At 46.4% G+C, this 20,650-nt stretch overlaps 1 protein-coding gene across 8 annotated transcripts in view; it reads left to right on the forward strand.

Annotated features, from left to right (window-relative positions):
• Positions 1 to 13,571, forward strand: part of pros (homeobox protein prospero) — a 110,432-nt gene extending 96,861 nt beyond the window's left edge. For 5 of the 8 annotated variants that reach the window (XM_016984799.3, XM_016984808.3, XM_016984805.3 and 2 more), the window contains exons 7-8: positions 10,016 to 10,175; positions 10,439 to 13,571. In XM_016984799.3, the coding sequence (XP_016840288.1) occupies positions 10,016 to 10,175; positions 10,439 to 10,618 (340 nt within the window). In that variant the 3' untranslated portion in view covers positions 10,619 to 13,571. The remainder of the gene's footprint in view (positions 1 to 10,015; positions 10,176 to 10,438) is intronic. The other 3 variants (XM_016984806.3, XM_016984807.3, NM_001170892.1) reach the window with 1 other exon arrangement.
• Positions 13,572 to 20,650: the final 7,079 nt, after the last annotated feature.

Raw genomic sequence — 20,650 nt, forward strand, 5'->3', positions numbered from 1 at the left:
ATTCTCCGCTCGCGAGAGGAGGCTTCAAACGTCGAATTGGAAACGCGGGGATCGGCGTGAAATTACTGCGTTTCGGCTAACATTTACCCGGAACCTCTCTCTCTTTCCCTCCCTCTAACGCGGGGGTAACGTTCGGCTGGCCAGAGACTCTGAATTGATTTCGTTTGAAACGCCGCCGCCGCCGACGCATTGCTCTTTCTCTCGCGCAGTGCACTCTCTCTCTCTCTCTCTCCCCGTCTCTTTTTCGGTCCGTTATCCGTCCGTTTCCCTCCTGCACAGCCTCCACCCACGCGCGCCCGTTCACCCCAATTCGCGTTTCGCTTTGCCTCCCTCTCTCACTCTTTCCACTTTGAATTTCGTTCGGGCGCCGGCAAAATATACAGCCGAAGCGGAAAAAATGCAACTTTTGCCTGACGGACGATCTTGCCTGCCATTGTTCCCCGCAGTCTACCGCGCGCTGATGCCGGATTCCCCCGCGGAACGGGTTTCGGGGATATAACAATGATTTTTAGCAAGATAGCTTGATGAAAAGGGCGAGCAGCGCATGCTACTGCTGCTTTTTTTCGCTGCACACACGTACACCGCGCACACGGAATTTCAGGTTAATCATCGCGTCTGCCCGCGCGACTCCGTAAGTAGTTTTACCCGCGTGAGTGCCGTGCGCGCGCGTATAAGAAAATGGAATCACGGAGTTTATCGGGCTAACGCAATAAACTTTAAAAGGCCCTGCGCTACACACAGGCGCGCATTTTACGCGACACGCGGAGTATAAAAGTGCGCGAGAAGCGTACCTTAACGCGATTATTCTCCGATTTGATAGATCAACTTTGTTACACCGCTCGTTGCTCGGTCATCGCGTAGACGTTTTTTTAACGTATACAACGTTGCTCATGAGACATGCAAAAAATTGGAATCTGAAAGCGGCGGCGAATCGTATTACATAGCTCGTGAAATCGCTTAATTCGTCCGGCGAGAGAGAGCGAGAGAGAGAGAGAGAGAGAGAGAGAGAGACTCGAGGATAAAAAAAGAACCGAAAGAGAGACTATCCGATATTTTTGTCAGCAAAACGATATCGAGCTAATTGCATCTGTCCTTTACACCGAGTAACGCGCCTACAGTCAGATCAAATGGAACGACGACGACGACGACGAGAACTATATAGCATTGAGTAGATTAAAACGCTTCCTTGCCCCCCTGCACCCCACCTCTCTTCTCGGGCTGGTCGAGCTTCGTCTCTGCTTTCTTTGTTTCTCCTCTCCCGAGAAAAACCCCTCCGGTAAAAGGCTTGCTCGATGCCACTTCTTCTCCCGTTACTTTCAATTTGGCCGCTCGCCAATGTCCGATCGTCGTCTTCCTGGCCAATGCTTTCCGCTTCCCGATAACTGCGCGCAAGATGCTCCGCCTTTTCGACCATTTTCGCGAATAGCCGCGCCACAGTGTATTGTATACAATAAGCTGCGCGAGCGATGAAGCCAAGAACGGAGGAAAAAAAAGTAGAAATAAAAACGAGAACAGAACATGCTGGCCGATATAGGATCTCTCTCGAGAGTCAAGTACAGTTAGTCCTAGTCGCACATGTGCAAATCGCCCATATGCCAAGTTGTCTTGTAAGTGTTATAGCGGAGCGAGCGCATGCGGGCGAGAGGCAGCTACAAGTAAACTTGTACACGCGGCTATCTCGCGGGACGACGTTTTTCTCGTGTATACGGGCGACAAGTAGGCCGTCGAAAATTCATTGTCGCGCGTCGTATACATCCATATATATATATATATATATATATATATATATATATATATATACGTATACAGAAGTACGAGGGAGGGGTCCGAGAGAGCTCCCCCCGACACTAGGTACTGCAGCGCAGAGAGAGATTAATTTCCGTCCTTGGTATAGCGACGACGATGCAAATACGAGTCAGCGAGATTGATGCGGCAGCGTCGAGAGGTCGATTGATTTTCGAGCGGATTATTTTCGAGGAGCGAGAGCTACTCGACTGCGCGCAGCTTTCTTTTTTAGCCGATCTATTTCGCTCGCCCGCTACGTATCCACACATCAGTCCGACGGGTTTACGTATATCGAGGATTTTTTTCCTCTCGTTTCTTGACCCGCAAGAGTAGTGTACGGCGTATATTTTCTTGTGTCGATCAAAGGTAACGTTCTTTCCTCGATCGGGAAGGATATACGATCATTGGATAATATAGCTCTTCAATAGCCGCAGGGGGAAATTAGATTTGATATTTTTACTTGAGCCCGCGCGAGTTATATCGCTGGAAATAGAATTTTGCAACTCTTATTGTTTCCCTCCGCTGATGGATACGTATGTATAATAAAGCGCGCGCGATTAAATATTCACGCAAGCTCGCGCGCGCGAAACTTTTCATCCTGTATTTGGTATAAAAGAAGAGAGAGAAATAGATTCGCTAAATCTCCATTGATTGCAGCTCGTTAATATAAATAATTAATGCGCGCGGGTTGAGCACTTGCCGCCGTCGGCGCGTATAACTTTTAGCTCTCGTCAGACATACACACACATACACACAGTCGGATCGATTTTGCTCGTTATTTTCAACCCCACTGGCTACTATAAAAAGTCAATGTCATTCAACCGAGGCTATCTCGCGCTCTGTCTTTTCTTCGCTTACTCCTCGCGCAATTCGTGCGTGCGCATGTGTCTCTGCTCGACTATATAACCACAACTGCAACAACAAACTTTCTGCGCGAAGGCAGAAGAAAAAGAAACAACGCGACGACACAAGGGTAATCCGCTACGCAGTGTATTTACAGCTTCCTTGACGACAGTTGTCTATATCGTGGCAAATCCTATTTACCGTTTAGAGAGAAAGAGAGTATAACGAAACACGTGCGCTGCTGCTGCTCTATAACCTAGTGCCCTAGTGGTAAAGTCTAAGCCGACGACGGTTCGCTTCCCCTCCCCAAAAAGTACACCGCCACCCCTGCGAAGAGCATAACGTTCGTTTTTCGTGCCATCGGTATAGTAGCGTAACGGTCGCTTCTTCACTACTCCTTTGTGTTCTCCTCGTGTGCAGCGCGTATACGTATAGCTTCGAGAGAAGAAAAGCCGGCGGGGGAGATGATCGAATGAAAACATTATGCGCGTGTGTCTAGCAGGGGGGTGGCGGCAAAGAAAGACGAGATTCGAAGGAATACACGCGCTGCACACTCTAGCGTGTCCTCGTGTATACGCTGGGGTTCTTTATTTTGGAAAACAAAGGCCAATATATTACGCAGTTGATGAGACGCGGATCAAATCTCTCCCGATTAATTCCGGAGACACGAGGAGGGCTGCTTCTTTGTCGCGTTTGTGTACAAAGGCTCGCTTTGAAAATCGATGATTCTACGTATAAGAGGATCTCGTTTCGCAATACGCCGATAGCCTCCTTAGCGGCGGGAAAAACACATCGTAAGAACCCGTATACACAATACGCGCTCGCGTGTACGAGTAATTCATTAAAGCGGCTCTACTCTGTGTGTCATTTAAAAATAAGCCGTGAGCGAGAGCGGCTTTCCTTGACAGCGATATGCAGAGCAGAAGCGCTCGCGCAACCATTTTGACCCTTTCGATCTTCGAGCGCTGCAGCGTCGTCGTGCGTCGACTAGAAGAGCTAGTTGGAGGGAAAAAAGGCCGATCTATTTTCCTCCATTCATCGGTCATAGATGCGTGCAGTTATTAACGCCGGCTTCTTTATCGGACGGAAATCTCTCGCCTCTGGCTTTTTTTCTCATTGCCTATAAATACAAGCGAATTTCCCGCTCACCTGTGCAACTCGTATTTATAAACAGTTTACGGGAGAGCAGAATGAAGGTGAGGCAATAACATGTCCATTGAGAACAAAGTCGCCTGCGATGTCGCGTTCGGCAATATTGAAATACATCGTCCCCCCTTTCTTCGGATATACAATACACACGTAGAGTCAATCTCGCTGAGCATATGCGGCAGAAACGCCGACAACAAAGAATCGCGTATCGATTTTTCGCGTCGGCTCCTTTTCGAACTGCTTGGCCGAGCCGCTCGTACGTACGCATTTGACAAAGGCTGTTTTCCGAGTCCCTGAACTTCGGGCATTGCAACCCTTCTTTCTCCTACGCAGTGTATGTATATATAAGTACAGCGGTCGTATGCAGAGAGAAAGACTCTGCTGCATCTCCCCTCTTCCACGTGTGCGTTTCCCTTATATGCACGCGTTTATCTTTATTATTGTGCTGTGTGCTCAGCCGATGCGCCGAGGACTTTAATAGTCATCGGGCGCATCGGGCCCAGCTTACGGCTCATTGTAAGATCCGACGAGGGGGGCAGATGTGCGAATTTCGAGGTTAATGCCAGGGTCGCCGAGAAAGACGATCGTTCCGTGATGCGTGTACGGCACCCCTGCACCTTTTTTCCTCTCTCTCATTTTTCAAACGTTCCCCCCCTCGGTGTAAGTATCGGTTCACAAGAAAAATGGCGTCGCTCTGTTGTTTACTATTTTCAAATCGAGTATCTGCCAAGAAAGCCAGCGTGTAAACAGGCGCGATAAAAACTGCAGCGCAGAGTGTCTCGCCGTTATAAAGAGCGCAGCGGCAGCAGCCGTCCGATCAAAATCCTCCTCTCTCTCTCTCTCTCTCTCTCTCTCTCTCTCTCTCTCTCTGTCAAAGGATTACATAGCTTCCCGAGTGCATGAAAATTGAAGCATCCGGTGCAGTATATGCCACCTCAAGCGTTGCAGCGTGTACTCGCTGCTGCTGCAGAGTCTAAAACAAAAGCATCTCGTGCCGGTGCACGCGGACACAGAATTTCACGTCTACAAGAATGCGCCGCCGGCTCTTGTATGCAGCAGCAGCAGCAGCGTTAGAGGTGCATCGCGGCGCATATCCGTCTCCGCGCTCAAAGCTCTGTGCGGCGGTGGCCATCGATCGTCGTTGGCGCGGCGATAAAAAGAGAGAGAGAGAGAGAGAGAGAGAGAGAGAGCCGCAGCGACGACGAAAAAACGAGAGAGAAGTAGCTAGTCGCCCGTCCCCGAAGTGCAGCGATATACCTGCATGCCGTTGCTGCAGGCGATCTGAGCCCCGAGAGTTTTTCGCGGGGGCGGCGAAAGGGGCAAAGCCGGACTACCGAAGAGTGAAACCGCTCAAAGCAACCCGACCGAAACGAGAGAGAGAGAGAGAGAGAGGCGGCTAGTCCCTCGTTATACACACAACGATCCGATCCCAAGAGTTCGTTCTCTTATGTGCCGCTGCAACGACTCCTCTGATGTGTCCGCGTGTGTGTGCAGTCTGCTTTGAAACACAAGCGTCTGTCGCGTCGCTCATCTGCAGATAACCCGCTTTAATTTCCGAGTATCGACGACGAGAGCTGCACATATAGTATATTCTATGCTCTCGAGTCTGAGTTTAGCGTCACCGCGGTGCAGCGTGAAATTTGATGAACAGGCCTTCTCCCTCCACACACCGAGAGACGCGTATAATCAAAACTGCAAACTAAAGAAGAGAGAGAGAGAGAGAGTAAGCGAGATAAGGGGCGCCCGACTGCGGCGGACCCTATACTCTATACGCGAAAACTGCACGTGCATTTCTCTCTCTTTCTCTTGCGGATATCGGGATAATGTGGGGGGCAGCAATGAAAGCTTTGACCGGGGCAGACTCCAGGAGCCGAGAGCGAAAGATAGCTGCGAGTCCGAGTGGTGCACAGGGGATATACGTACGCGTACAGCCGGGCGGAGAAAGAAAGTAAAGTTAGCCGGCCACCGGGATCAGGGGCGCGCGAAATGTAAGGGAACGACGTCGTTGCTCGCTCGGGGGTAGAGAAAGCCAAGGCACTGCGCGGCGACCAGATGCAAACCTGGCCTGCAAGGGAGGGGGCACACGCGAAAAGTATTCTCATTGTAAGATCGGCGCGTGCGACACGCGGACCCCCTTTTCTGCAACGCACACATCCCTACTTGTTCCTTTCACGCTCTCACTCGACGTCTGGCCCTTTTCTCTGTCCCGTATATATACCCCTCTTTTTTCTCTCTCTCTCTCTCTCTCTCTCTCTCTCTCTCTCGCTCTCTCCCCTACTCTCGTTCGACTCCAGAAGCGAGCGCGCGCGATTTCTCGGCCGCATTGTCGTCGGCACATCTGCCGCGCGCGATCGCGTTCGATTGTCCGAGGCTTATATATATATATATATATACACACACACACACATACATATACACACACACACACACACACAGTGCGCCGGTTACTCTTGCGCAGGGAGAGAAACGAGAAGTTGCCGCGGTCCTCGAAAAAAAAGTGGCTTAGCAGCCGGTACATAACTGATCCCGTGTGCGGATATTATTATGTACGCACGCGCATCTATCCTCACGCGCGAATTCGCCGGTCGCGTGTTCGTTCGTCTAGTAATACGTAGGATGCATAAAAAAAGAGAGAGGAGGAAAAAACCGGCGAAAAAAGAAGACGCGAGCGCGCGATATAACCGTCTTTACACTCTGCTGAATAATTGAGTCGGCAGTGTTTAATTCGCAATGGCCGTATCTTCCACACACATATACACAGCCACACGTTGATTTTTTTGTTCGTCTAGCCACTATTTTCGGCGACACGTTCGCAAAATTCTCGATAAGTATGTGATTATCGAGCGCGCTTGCTTCTCGCTGAAAAAAAGAATTCACTTTAATCAGCGGGAGCGGCGCTGCTGCACTCGACTAATCAAACGAAATCCCCAGCAATTAGTTCTCTCGTCGTTCGTTGCGTTATATAGCGCGTACACAGTACAGTAGCCCACTCATCAAAGACATCATCCCCACTCCTCGGTGCACGCGACAAAGTAAGCTCGTTTAGAGCGATAAAAGCCTGCTGCTGCAGCTCCGCCCGCGTACGTGTGTGTCCTTGTATAATTGCCGCGGCGACCGCAAGCCGCAGAAAAACGTATACCCTGCACCGAGTCGCGGAGCGGCTCGCGTAATCGCGTACTAATTTAACATTTTAATTGCCAAGAGATTTACGCGGATCACTCCGGCGTTCGCGCGCTATGATCACTTAATAAGCGCCACGGACACGCTGCCACAAGGAGCAGCGCTGCGGCTTTAAGTGTTAATTACTAATTAAGAAGGGTGCAGCGCTTGCGAGTGAGAGAGAGAGAGAGGCGTAAGCGTGTAACATCAAGACTCCCGGGGCGCGCGCACGCAACACCTCTCTTTTTATACGTAACCGAGAGCGACTTCACGCCTCGTCGGCCGCATACATCGCTCGACGCGCGAGATTTTTTAAGATGCACCACGCGATCTTTGCACCTCGAGCTTCGCTGAGCAATTCCACCCCACGCGACCGCTTGGCTCTTAATTGGATATGAAAGTTCGATTGAAGCGCCGTCGTGTTTTTGCTAAGCTCGCAAATCACGTCGTCTGGAAAACAAACGGACAGCTGACCTGAAAAATCATTGACGGGTGGAAAAAAGACCCCTTCTGGGCTAATTGGCTTGAACGCTTTTCCGGCGTCTTCTCATAATAGGCGCGCGACTTCTCGTCGGATCATCCCACTTGGCGCAGTATTCATAAACAGGGGCGGCTCGCGTCTTCCTCTCGTGGGAAAGTTGCGGCAAGAAAGCAAGCCGAGGGTTGTACGCGACTTCGGGCTCCAGAACGACTCGCGCGCGAGTCTATTGTCGAAGGTCGCCGGGTTTGTAACCGTCAAACGCGCGAGAGGGGAGTGGAGCAAGAAAGTGCGCGCGGATTTTGTGAATGAGGGACCTTTAATAGCCGGGACACGCCGAGGGGTGAGAAACTCAAGACGAACGTCTCAAGGGAGAGAGATTGTGTGTACTGTAAGCCAACGGTAGAAACGACTTTTCGCCGTTGCAGCCCCTTCGGTTTCTGCTGCGGATCAAAAAAAGCGGCTGTATACCGTTACCGCCTCGTTGCTTCGAGAGTATTATTAAACTACACGGCTCGGTGAGAAAGTTATCCCTTCGCCTTGATACGGTTAAAAATTATTCGATCGGCAAATTAGCATCGTCTCGAGCCTAAGTAGCCTCCTCTAATCCGTCCAGGAGCCTCGGCCGCGGAGAAAACACGTACAAAGAACAGCGGGGAGAAAAGCTCTCCGTAGAGTGTATAATATATAGAAAAAGCGGAGTCGCGATGCCTTGGAGGCTATCTCTGCGCGGAGGGCGAAGAATAGTCAAAAGCTCGCGGCGAGAAGAAAGGGGCGTAATTGTTTTCGCGCGAAGGAGGATCTACTTTTGCGCTCTCGGCTGTGTAGGAAAAAAGCCAGCCTCGAGTCTCTTTCTCGAGCATTCTCCGCAGCGAGACAAAGCCCGGCTCGTAATTAGATGCTAATAATCAAGCCCCGCGAGCTGCTCCTTATACGCGACACATCTCTCTCTCTCTCTCTCTCTCTCTCTCTCTCTCTCTCTCTCTCTCTCTCTCTCTCTCTTGCGAAGAAAACCTCCCGCGCGTGATATTCAAGGGCTTATTATTATCCTAATTATAGTATACTATAATGAACCCGCCGCGACGTTATTCACCCTCTCTCTCTCTCCTCGGCGCAAGAGTGGCAATTCCACGCGCGCCCCGGCCACTTTTTCGCTCTTTTCTTCTCCTTTTTTCGAGTGCTTTTCCATTTCCATTTCCGTGTCGAAACGCGCGACATATCGCTCTTACATAAAGCCGCGGCGTCAAGTCACTTGTCTCTCACTCTCACTCTCACCCCCGCAGTCTTTTCTCCGGCGCCGCGGCGGGTGTCTGCTTTAATTAGGCACTCGGCGCTGCTGCCGATATACCTACACTCGCCCGGTTGGCTGAATAAGGATTATAGGCGCGGGATGAGATTTTCGAGAGCCGCGCACGTACACACCCATACGAGCGCGACTTCGGAAAAGACGAGAGGACACTCTTCGGCGCGCGGATCATTTCGATGCTGCTGGCGCGCGAGTCTTGCTATCTCTCAAACGGCACTCGACTCTGCGCGCGCCAGGGCCTCTATGACCGAGGGGGATGGATACGCATAGCTATAGCGAGCAACGTATACTCGCTCGGGGATTGTTCTAATTAGCGCCGCAGAGGTACATCGCGATAGAAGAAAGAACATCGCGAGAGCAGCCGGCTGTAAGAGCACACGCTGCAGGGCTCTTGTGTTCTTTCGACTTCGATTCTTCGCTCGTGACCTCGAGTTGTTGGTTTGTTTTTTCGTCGCTCGGCGAAGAAATCGCTCGAACGGATTGGCTGCGCGCGGAATTCGCTCGCTCGGAAGCAATCTTAAAAAATTGCTCCCAATGGCTCATCCGCATCGCAACCGAGCTCTCGATAAGATTGCTCGTGTATATATACTTGCACACTGCAGCCTGCGCTAGTAGCGAGTGATCCTTATTAAAACGTCGTGCTCGACTGGAAGTTTTCAACGTCAAGTCGTGCAAGCGCGAGCTTCGTATACATACACACAGGGAAGGTGAATGCGCGCGACGAGTCATCCCCGGAGAACTCCTTCGAACTGCTGCATCGACACCTATATGTGTGTGTACACGCGGAGAGCTGATGCATATTGTGCGAAGGAGAGCATTATGCGGGCGATATTACGCCGTCACTCACTCACTCTTCTTTTCTCGCGACGAATGAGGGGGAGAAAGTATGCGTCGTCCTCGACGACGACGTCCGCGCTTTTATCGATGGGCGCGCGCGAATTGATTCGCCCCAAGCGAAGAAGATATGTATACCTGTATGGATGTGTGTGTGTGTGTGTGTGTGTGTGTGTGTGTGTGTGTAGCGGAGGAAAAAGGTCTTTTATTTTCCTCGGATGCATATACACGGCGACTTTTTGCTCGCGACAACCGGCGTATAATGAGTTTCTTATTTTCTCGAGCGAGAGCATCGATTCTCCCGTTTATCGCACTGACATGTACAGAGCTTGTACTTTATGCGGCTCGCTGAGCCGTGCGACTGCGATGCATCCCGATTATCAATCGATTTATTGTATATATACATGTGTATGTGTGTATGTTCTTGTTTCTAACGTACCGGTCGCTCTTCCTCGTTACAGGGAGTTCTACTACATCCAGATGGAGAAATACGCGAGACAAGCTGTCTCGGAGGGCGTTAAAAACGTCGAGGATCTCCAGGTCGGCGGCGACTCCGAGATCTACCGGGTGCTGAATCTCCACTACAACCGTAATAACCACATTGAGGTATGGAATCCCCAGGTGCGCAATCACACAGACACGCACATGCTTTTTTCTTTTCGATTATCCTCTTTTTTCCTTCTTTCATTTGCGTCTTCTATACTGTATCCTTGTGTACAGCTTCACCGCGTGCATGCCCAACGAGAGTCGTAAATTTTTGTTTTTTGTTTTTTCAATACGCTTTTAATGTGAACGCTATCGATGTCGCAATATATAATCTAGAATAAAAGTCGACGCGGATTATCGGTGCAATTTATCTAACGAGAAGCTTGGGCTCGTTACAGGTACCGTCGAACTTCAGGTATGTCGTCGAACAGACGCTCAAGGAGTTCTTCAAGGCGATCCAAGGTGGCAAGGACACGGAACAGTCCTGGAAAAAGTCCATCTACAAGGTGATCTCAAGGCTGGACGATCCCGTGCCCGAGTACTTCAAGAGTCCTAACTTCCTGGAGCAGCTCGAGTGAAGGAAGCCACGTCGCTCTTCGCGGTATTCTCGGTTGTTACCATTACCAATGGCAAGGAAGGAACCTGCCGCCGCTTGGTAAACAGTTAAGCAGATGAAAAAGAAACGAGCAAAACACCCACACACACCAGATAAATCATTGCGCTAATTCAGAACGCGAGCCTTCGTCGGATCGACTCCCCTGTGCACGTCGGCGATGAGCAACGGGCGTCGCATCGGGACACATCCCCTCCGACGTAGCAGCAGCAGCGGGTATCCTTAGTATGTATCACATATCGAAGCGAATAAACCAAATAAACACTGATGTGGAGGCGAGCGAAGCGACGTCGAGAGTATGTATGACCGAGCGAGCGGTGGAGCTCGCCACGCGACACTTTACCGTCTACACCGGAAGAAAAACGCAAGCAGACGTTTTATCGACTGGAAACCACGAATTGCCAAGCGTACGAAGAGAAGAGTGAAGAAGAAGACGACTACGAGGCACACAGTGGAGCGGCAAAGTGCGCACCTCGCTTATGGACTGAATATACACGAGAAGAGGTGAACGGACAGCTCGGCGAACGGTCGAACGATATGGCGAGTGTCAATTAAACTGAAACTGAAGTAAGATAATTCAGAGAGAGGCGCTCCAGCCGCCGCTCACGAACTGAGAGAAGAGACACGCAGCGGCGCGAGCAAGCCTCTGCATGAATTCCTTAGATCGCTGATACTTCGACAAGTGATAAAAATATGTTCGTCCGAGCTTCTGCCATCAGACCTCGCAGACACACACACACACGCGCGCGCGCATGAAGACGTCGCAGCGGAACTATGTCATATTGAAGAGGAGAGAAATATGAAGAAGCTCACAACGCAGCAGTGGAAAAGCCAGAGAAGACGCCTACCAGGATCGTCGCGTCACGGCAACAGCAGCAGCAGCAGAAGCAGCACGACGAAGCATAGCAGAAAAAGTAGTAACGCTAAACAAATCGAGACGTTCGTTTTTAATGATTACAGTAATAAGTCACACTCGGAGAGTATAGTAAGCGATATAATTATAGCGAGAGCGAAACCATTGAACCGTTCGTAACGATTATTATTATCCACTGTCTTGTAGCGCTATTATTGATATAGGGAATAATTATGAGTCATGCTTTTACTTTTCTACACACGATTGAAAGCACACACTCACACCCGTATATATAGATACATACAGTCGCATCCCCCGTTTTAACGAAGTATTAAGCAAAATTCCGTTAAGTACCATTATTTGAGATGCTGCGTGTAGCAGAGTCAGAGGGTGAGATATAGAACCGTGTCCACTCTTCGTCTCTACGGGTACCAAGATCGATTTCCAACGTCTATATCGCGTGTGCTTTCGTACGTACGCACAGCTCCTCGCGTCGAGTCGCTCGAAAAAAAAGAAACCAATGACACCTCCAATCGCCACGAGTTCGCGTCGAGGAATCCACTTTCGTCTTCGCCTCATTTTAAATGTCGCGCTGGACGCGGATCCCTCGGCCGGTCGTGCGCGCACGGAGGCACGTTACTTGTACTGAAGAAATAAAAATTAAATTTTTACGTGTAACTAAAAATAAAAGAGTTGACAACGATGTGCAACGAATGGCCAAGCCCTCCGTTGGACGTCGTCGTACTCGATCGTTCAGTCAAACTGACAACGCTTTCGTATGTAAGCCGCGAGGAAGAGATAGATAAACTTTCGACAAATAAAAAGAAAACTAGACTTTCGTATGAAATGCGCGTGCGCGTATGTAAGCGACATCTTCGCTCGAGGAGAAGTCGTATGTGTGGGCGCACATGCTCGATCTTGGTACCGGCTCTGCGAAAGCGATTTTACGAATAAACATTGCGCGTGGCGTGTGCCAATCTATAGCTAAGAAGGAACGTTGCACGGGGAACGATTCTAGATTCTCGCCGGCGGATGACTTTGGGTGAAGCGGACGCGTGCTCGCCCCTACTGGCGTATACCGTGTATTTTATTAAGAGAGAACACAGAGGAGAGAGTATGGCAGTTTCGCCACTCGCGCTTTTCGAATTGCGTTCGCCGCTGGGACGAAGGATGTACTTCTTTCAGTGCGACGTTCCTTCTGCCGATAGATCGTGTGCTCATGCAATCACGCGCGCGCTGAATTCGAGAATAGGCATCGAAGAAAAAGTAACTAAAAAAAAAGAAAATAGAACTGAACGAAAAATTAACGTAAGAAACGAGAACCCTAGGTTTCTATAAGTTGTACATAGTTGTGTTCCGCATAGGTGATTTGATGTGTTAGATATTGGACACGAGACGCGAGAAGCTAAATTTGATACATTGACCAAATAAGCGCTTCGGTGTCTCCTGGCGAAACAATAGCTCTCGGCAGGAGATACCGGCGCCTGATGGGATGATTTGGTTGGGTAATATAGACACGACGATAACTTAGCGAGACGAGACGAGTTTATTATTAACCGAGGTTCAGCTTTATACGCGAAAGCTCAGCGCGATTTTCGACACGATGACGATTGGAAAATACACGTTCATTTGATGCTACGAATACCTACTTTTTGCAACCACACTTAAACACCGAACAGAGTTCGTATTAAAACAAAAATGGGGGAAGACAAAAAAAAACAAGTCGTGCTTTTGATTCGTTATGCAAATAGAGGCAATGATTGAAAAAGCATCGCGAAGGATTTCGATTTTTTCCTTTCGATTTAATAATAAGCGTAAATTGAAACCATCAGGCTGATTGGAGTTTCGCAATTGAAGACGTGAGAGACGAAAAGATTGAGTGAAACAAAGTCAAAGAAAAATTTTAATTTATTAACGTAGTCGAGTCGAATGATTAAAAATAAATGACGGGCGGCGTCCTATGGGTGTGGGTGACATTAAGTAAACGAAAAAAAAAACGTGGAGAAAATGTATACTAACTAGACGCGGGTACGTATCTATATAGAGTAGATTATATGAAAAAAAACAAATAAATATATATATTAAAATTAAAATGGTATATATTAGAATCTCGAAACGATGAAACGAAGGGAAACAAACGATTCGAGGAAGACGAGGCGACGTCGTTTTGAGAGGCGTCTCGTTAAGCGTCGGCGTATTTAATAAACTTTGAATGAAATTATAGTGTATAAAAAACGCATAGAGATACACAACACGACTCGTGTACACATACACACACATACACCTGTACACGCATACACACGGCGAGGTTTACACGCACAAGCGGAGTCAGACGCCTATACGCGAGAAATGTCGTTAGGTACATTATATATATATATATATATATATATATATATATATATATATACCGTATTGAGGCGTGCATCCCCTTGATTGACCGGGGGAACGACGCTGCACTTTGTAGATAAAATTTTCCCGAAAAGATATAAACTATATTATATATATATATATATATATATATATATATATATATATATATATATATATATATTTATTAGAAGAAGAATGTGTCCCGCGAGCCGACGTGATTTCTTTGATCATGTAAATTTATATTAATATTCTTTATTTGCTCTCATTATACGATGAATGATGCATATCGTATATTACGCCGTGTAACCGCTTTCGCCGACGACCGATTCCCCATAACTTGTCGAGTTCGTCGTCGGCGAAAGCGCAAGGAACGCAAGCACGCAAACACTTTTATTATATGCATAGTTGATTATACGTAAAGCAAGGGTAATATATAGTTAGCCCCACACAGCGTCATTGACGTTAATATACATATATTTTTAATCAATGCGCAGTTTAGTTTTATGATTTTACTTTGCAATCGGCTTGTTCCTTCTCTACGTGTATTATTATACATTCTTTTGTTTGTCTCACCCGCAAAACGCCTCCTGATTTGATCGATTCTTAGCGCTGTACTTTTAGTTGCGATTACGATTATCATTATAGCGATAAATTATTTATGTTTTATTACTTTATGATTGTCGTAGTGATCGATTACGATTTAATTGTAGAGAAAAATACCATCACACGCGTTACACACTTTTTTTGCAAGCGGTGAGTCTTAACCTAGTCACGAGTCACTATATTTTTAATTAATTACGAGTCGATTTATTGATTATTATTTAATTTATTATTATAATTATTATTATTATTACTATTATTATCATTATTATTATTATTGCTATTATTCACACAAATAAAAAACAAAACCATGGACACAATGAATTTATTTTCAATTTTACTCCCGACAAACCTGCCTGCTACCCTCTTCCCTCCCCATATTTTTGTTATCAATTGCATTTTACGATATATACAACACAACCGCTTCTTAACTTTCAGTTCGACCGATTAATTTGAGTTGCCGACGACAATAGAGAAAATAACGACAACAACAGCACGCAAAAACTCGCGGAGGTATATGAAAAATTGATACATACACACACGCACACGTTGGCAAGAGTTGTGCACACGAGAGCGACGCTGAAAAATAAAAAACAATGGAAAAGAAATTTTCGGTCGGATTCAGATCGCTTCTCAGCAACGCTGCTCCGTTCGCTGTCGAAGAACGTCTCGGCCTACGTTTTTGGAATCGCACGCGTCCCACGTCCGAAAGACTCTCAATAAGGGAAAAAAAGAAAGAAGCGCCGCCTGACCCGAGTCAACGCCTATGTTTCGCGCTGCACGACGCGGATTAAGATACTATTAAAAAACTATTTTACGAAAAGAAAAATTGCTAAAAAGAATTTGCTGCTAGTAAAATAAACAAAAAAAAAATGAATGAATTCCTCGCTCGATTTTGGCCTAACGCGAGACAAAGAGAGATATTTCACACTTTCGGCAATACTGGCCTATATATATGTATATCTATAAAGAATGCCTGCGGTGGCATTTTCGTCGTTTGGTCTAAATTGATACATTTCGTGCCTGAACTATTCGCGCGTGGCAACGCGACATGGACGTGATTGTACGCGTGTGTACCAAGAGTCTCGGATTCGCGGACGTCGCGGCACTTATTATAGCACAACGTTTTGAGCATATACTTATACTTGTGACAAAAGGAAAAAGAAAAAAATTTTATCGTCGCATACGGGGTCTCTTGGACGGGGGACGGGACGGAACGGCAGTTCGGCTAAATGTTCCTACAAATCAAAATTTATTTATTGTGAAACTACGAAGATTGTGATGGACGTAAAAATTTTGTATTCGACAGCGGCACGGAGTACGTTGAGTGAGAAGCTGCGCCCTATTCATTATATATACATGCGATAAAAAAAAATAAATATATATATATATATATATATATATTTAAACGGAAATAAAAAAAATTATGAATGTTCGTCTTGACTCCAGGGAGATATTTATACACGCAACACTATAGTGTAGTATATACCATTCCATTAACCGCAAAAAAGTCGCGATTATTATATCTTATTGGACAAAAAGTGTTGTTAATTTAAATGTATGGACGCCGCCTAGTTATTCGTACAGCGATGAAACGACTTACCTATATGTACTTTTGTTTGCTCATTCTCCTGCGTTAAGCAAGTTAAAATTTTCGACTTTAACTTTTTCGTTCGAGATCTTTCGAAACACCAAGTGGTGAAGCTTGCTTCTAAACCGAAATTCTTTTACGAGCAATTCGGCCGAGACCACAACGCACTTGGGTTCGAAATTCAAAAGCGGAGCGATACGAACGAACGGTTGAAACCTAGACAAAAGATCGATGACGAACGTATAATTAATCGGTATACACATACGATGAGCCAGTGAGATAAATCCAAACTAATCCTTGATATAGAAAGAAAACTTTCAAGAAGCAAAAAGAACAAGCGATTCCTCGAAGCGGGCGAAATTTTTGAGGCTCGCGTTAACGCGTCGTTTGGCAAAGCCAAAATTAAGCTGACTGGGATTCGAAGCTCTTCTCCGGCGCGTGTTCGCGAAGGATAATGATTAAGGATACTCCAAAAGCGCATCACACCGCCAGACGAACTCGGTGTACGATAAGGCGCGATCGGCTGTGTATAACGTTGTGGTGTCCACATAATTGTGCGACACACGAACGGGGGGGATAGGCCGATTCGCCGTGTTCGTCCCGACCACGGGGGTCCGAATCGCAGAGGGAGAAACTGCAAGAGTGATGATGGCAGAGAGCACATTTTTAAGAATGAGCAGAGAAAAAAACTTGGCTCTTGAACGCGAAAGATACAGTGTAGGGGGAGAAAGAATAGTAAGCATACGTACTAACCCAAAACGCGTATAAATAAGAAAACCCATAAGCAGAATATATTAAGTAATAGTATCTAACGTTAAACACTTGCAAGCTATTAATTATTATATTACGATAAACTAAATGATAACGAGGAAGCGAGGCAGGAGGCATAACCTTAACAAAAAAAAACACAACTATAATAAACTAATGATTATGATGATTATTACGATTCTTACTATAAACTACCGAGCGTTTTCGAGATTAAGACGTGATAACAATGTAAGCGAGAGTGCGAGAGCGTAAGAGAAGGGCGAGAGATAAAATGAAAGGTGTCGAACGAGCGAGAAAATATTGATGAGAATTAAGAGAGAGTAAAGATTCCTCAACTATTAGGAGCATATTATATATTAACTGATGGCGAGCGCGCGCATAAGCGCGCATAAGCGCGTCGAAGACGTGATCGGATGCGCGAGTGAGGGGGGGGGGTGCCGATAGATTTTTGTTCTGTAGCACTTAGGGCGAGAAAACGAGAGAAAGGGAGAGAGAAAGCGCGCCTCCCCCGCGCGCGTAATAACTGTAACAATATCGCTTCTCGAGTATAAAGTTGTGTGATTGCTTTTAAGGAAATAATTAACAAACAAAAAAATAAAAGTAAAGGACATTAAATCTTAGTGAAAACACGAGAAAAAAGTTAATAATAATAATTAAATGATAAAAATCGAATCGAGAGAGAAAGAGAGTTTGAAAGAGAGCGCGGAGGATGACGATGATGCTGTGAGGGGGGAGTATGTAAGCGAGCAGCATTGATTATATAATAGTGCGATGAGTGCGAGAGAGAGAGAGAGAGAGAGAGAGAGAACGCGCGCGCGCGAGTCGATGAGTATATTAATTATAAATATAGACGTGCGAGAAAATTTAAATGTACATGCGGCAAGGAATAGAGCGTATAAAGTATAATTGTATGCGTGCTTAATTTCGCGAGTGCCGAGTATATATATATATATATTATGAAAAAAAAAAGATATATATATATATATATATATATATATATATATATATATATATATGATGATGATGATGATGATGATGACGATGATGATGAAATGAAGCGAGTGTGAATGTGCGAAATTCCGACGAAGAGAGAGAGACTACACTACGTTTTTAAAAGTGAATAAGAATTAAGGAAAAAAATAATTAATTAATAATAATAATGATAACGATACGAGATATAGAAAGAACAGACGCACGAAGCGCGTGTGCGTGCGCGTTACGCCAACTGATTGTTGACATCGCATGAACAATTTTTCCTGTGTGATAATCTCCATTACGCATAGCGTGTTTAAGCCTATTAAGCAAAAATGAAAATGAAAAAAAATAATAATTGAAACAAAAATGTCGGATATGTGTGTGGTTAATGACGCGCGATTTTCAGGTCAGCCGCGTGGGTTTATAGAAACATTCATTGATTATGCTGGGAGGGAGAGATATGACTCCCGTCAGTTCAAATCCGAAGAGGCTGCGCGCCCGACCGCGTTTCGTTCTTCTCCCGCTGCGTCTCGAGTCGACCGACTGCACACACCGCGAAATTCACGGTCGTCTCGACGATTTCGATGTACATACTTGCTTTGCAGATAGAGACGGCGTAGAGGAAGCTCCGTTGGGCCGTCGACTACTCCGGCCCTCGCTTCCGATCGTCGCGATCCATGATTTTGATTTTTCCCTCGCGTCCGCGCGACGAACGACCGCCATCGGCGAGCTTGACGAACCCCGCACGAGGAGCTCAACTTGACTCGGCTTCAACAAGGGCGGCCTTCTTTTTCTACCTCCGTGTTCCGCGCCGCAGTCGATACTCCTGCCGCGGACAACAACTCTTCGTGTACATATTACAACATATTGAATCTTTCGTTTACAGTAAGCATCTCGCGCGCGCCGAGAGGCTGTCGATACTCCAGCTCTCGGGCGTGACGTTTTTCGTGTCTACTGGTATATATATACATACTATATAATATCACAACAATACCGCCGCATCGATGCGAGTTCCTCGGATGCTTATCGTTTCCACGAACACACACACAGTACAATACAACCGGGTCATTAACTCTTTCGAGTCCAGCTTTCGGTTATCGTGAAAATTCTCCACTTTTCCCTGCAGTGCGTGTCCCGTGCATGCCGCACTGCAGCAGAGCTGCGTTTGTCGGGCTCGAGCCGTCGTTCGCCGTCGCGAAGATTCTCCGATGTGTTTTGTCGTTAAAACCGGCGTGAAAGTGCAGACGACGCGAGAAGACCGAGCCGAGCGCGCAAACCCTTTGAATTTCGGCGACGGGAGGTCGGATGGGATTATTATGGGAAATTAAAAAGGTGAGAAGCACCCACAGTGGATGGCGCGAGTAGAGAGAGGGAGAGGGTGGGGTGCGATTTTCATTCGACTAAAGTGGATGGTGCAGAAAAGCGTAGGGAGCCAAGTGTCCTTGATGCGACCGTCGTTGAAGCCGGAAATCTCGCGATCTCGCCGCGACGCGGAATAATGATATACCGTTCCCGTTTAACGTAATCGCTGTATAAAAAAAAACGATTTCGAAAACATCGATGTTATATTAATAAAAAAAAAAAAAATAATAATATAATGTAACAAAATCAGCAAGTACCAGCGATTTCGGACTGAGTTCGGAGCCACACGGGCTGGAAACGTTCGGCGCAAACCGATCCTAGATGATGAAGAAAAAAGCGAGAGAGTAACGAGACAAGGGGATTTGGGGAGATTAAAAAAGAAGATGATGATGATGAGATGATGATGATGATGATGATGATGATGAAGCGGCAGCAGCAGCAGAAACGAGAGATGAGCTAGTGATAGTGTTCGACTGCGTGAGAGAATGTGACTGAGCGAGAGGTTATTAAAAAAATAAAAAAGAAAATAAACTAAAAGCATTAAACTGAGCGAGAGGGAGAGAGCGTGAGAGTTAAGAGAAAAAAATTATACAGAGAAAGCCAGCCTCCTTGCCTACCGGGAGGCTCGCTAATATATTGTAAAGACGACTTTAGTATGTGAATAAATTAAAGAGAGACAAAAAGAGGCGATTAACGTGATGAAAAAAAATTATAGTGTCCGTTAAGTGTAAAGTAAGCGAAAAGAAGAGGGGAAAAAATTAAGAAATTAAGACGTTAAAGTTATTATCTTTCTTCGTGCACGAAATATTCTTTGGCAGCTCTTTTGGCAATGTAGAACGAGAAATAGAGACACACATACACATTCATACAGCACAACTTTGGCGAAGAGACGAGAGTGTTTGTGCGTGCGAGAGCGCGAGTGTTTTACAAGTTTGGCGTTTGACTGAATGCGTGTGTATGCGCGAAGTGTAACTGACTATTGGAATGCCTGTGTTGAGATTTGAGAATATGCGAGCGATAATGTTTAAAACTAAAGTGTATCACGGTCCCGTCGTCCGACTCAGTAGCGAGAGAGGGAGAGGAAAAGAAGAAGAAGAATCGCAGGAGGTTACCAATAATACGAGAACACGACACAGTGCAATCAGGAACAAGACTCAAAGCAAGCAGTTCGACTGACATTTTTGGGAGCGTTCGAGATTATTAATTAAAAAGAGAAGACCAAATTGAGAATTAAGCTGAAGTTTCCGCGTGGACCCTTGTTTCTCCGAGTCCAACGCAAAATATTCCTTTGCCACTGTTTTCCGACAATAGAACTTGCAACGATGTAGACTTTCCGTTCCATCTACTGTAGACACCGGAAGAATAAGAATCAAAATTCAGACTATCGTTTCAAAAGTTCACACCTATTGGTTGCGCATTAACCGCGTAAAATTGACGACCATCGGAAAATCGGAGCTATAACCACGCAATGCGAACGA

This window comes from Nasonia vitripennis, chromosome 4, assembly GCF_009193385.2.
Source record: "Nasonia vitripennis strain AsymCx chromosome 4, Nvit_psr_1.1, whole genome shotgun sequence".
In the NCBI taxonomy this organism is placed as follows: domain Eukaryota; kingdom Metazoa; phylum Arthropoda; class Insecta; order Hymenoptera; family Pteromalidae; genus Nasonia; species Nasonia vitripennis.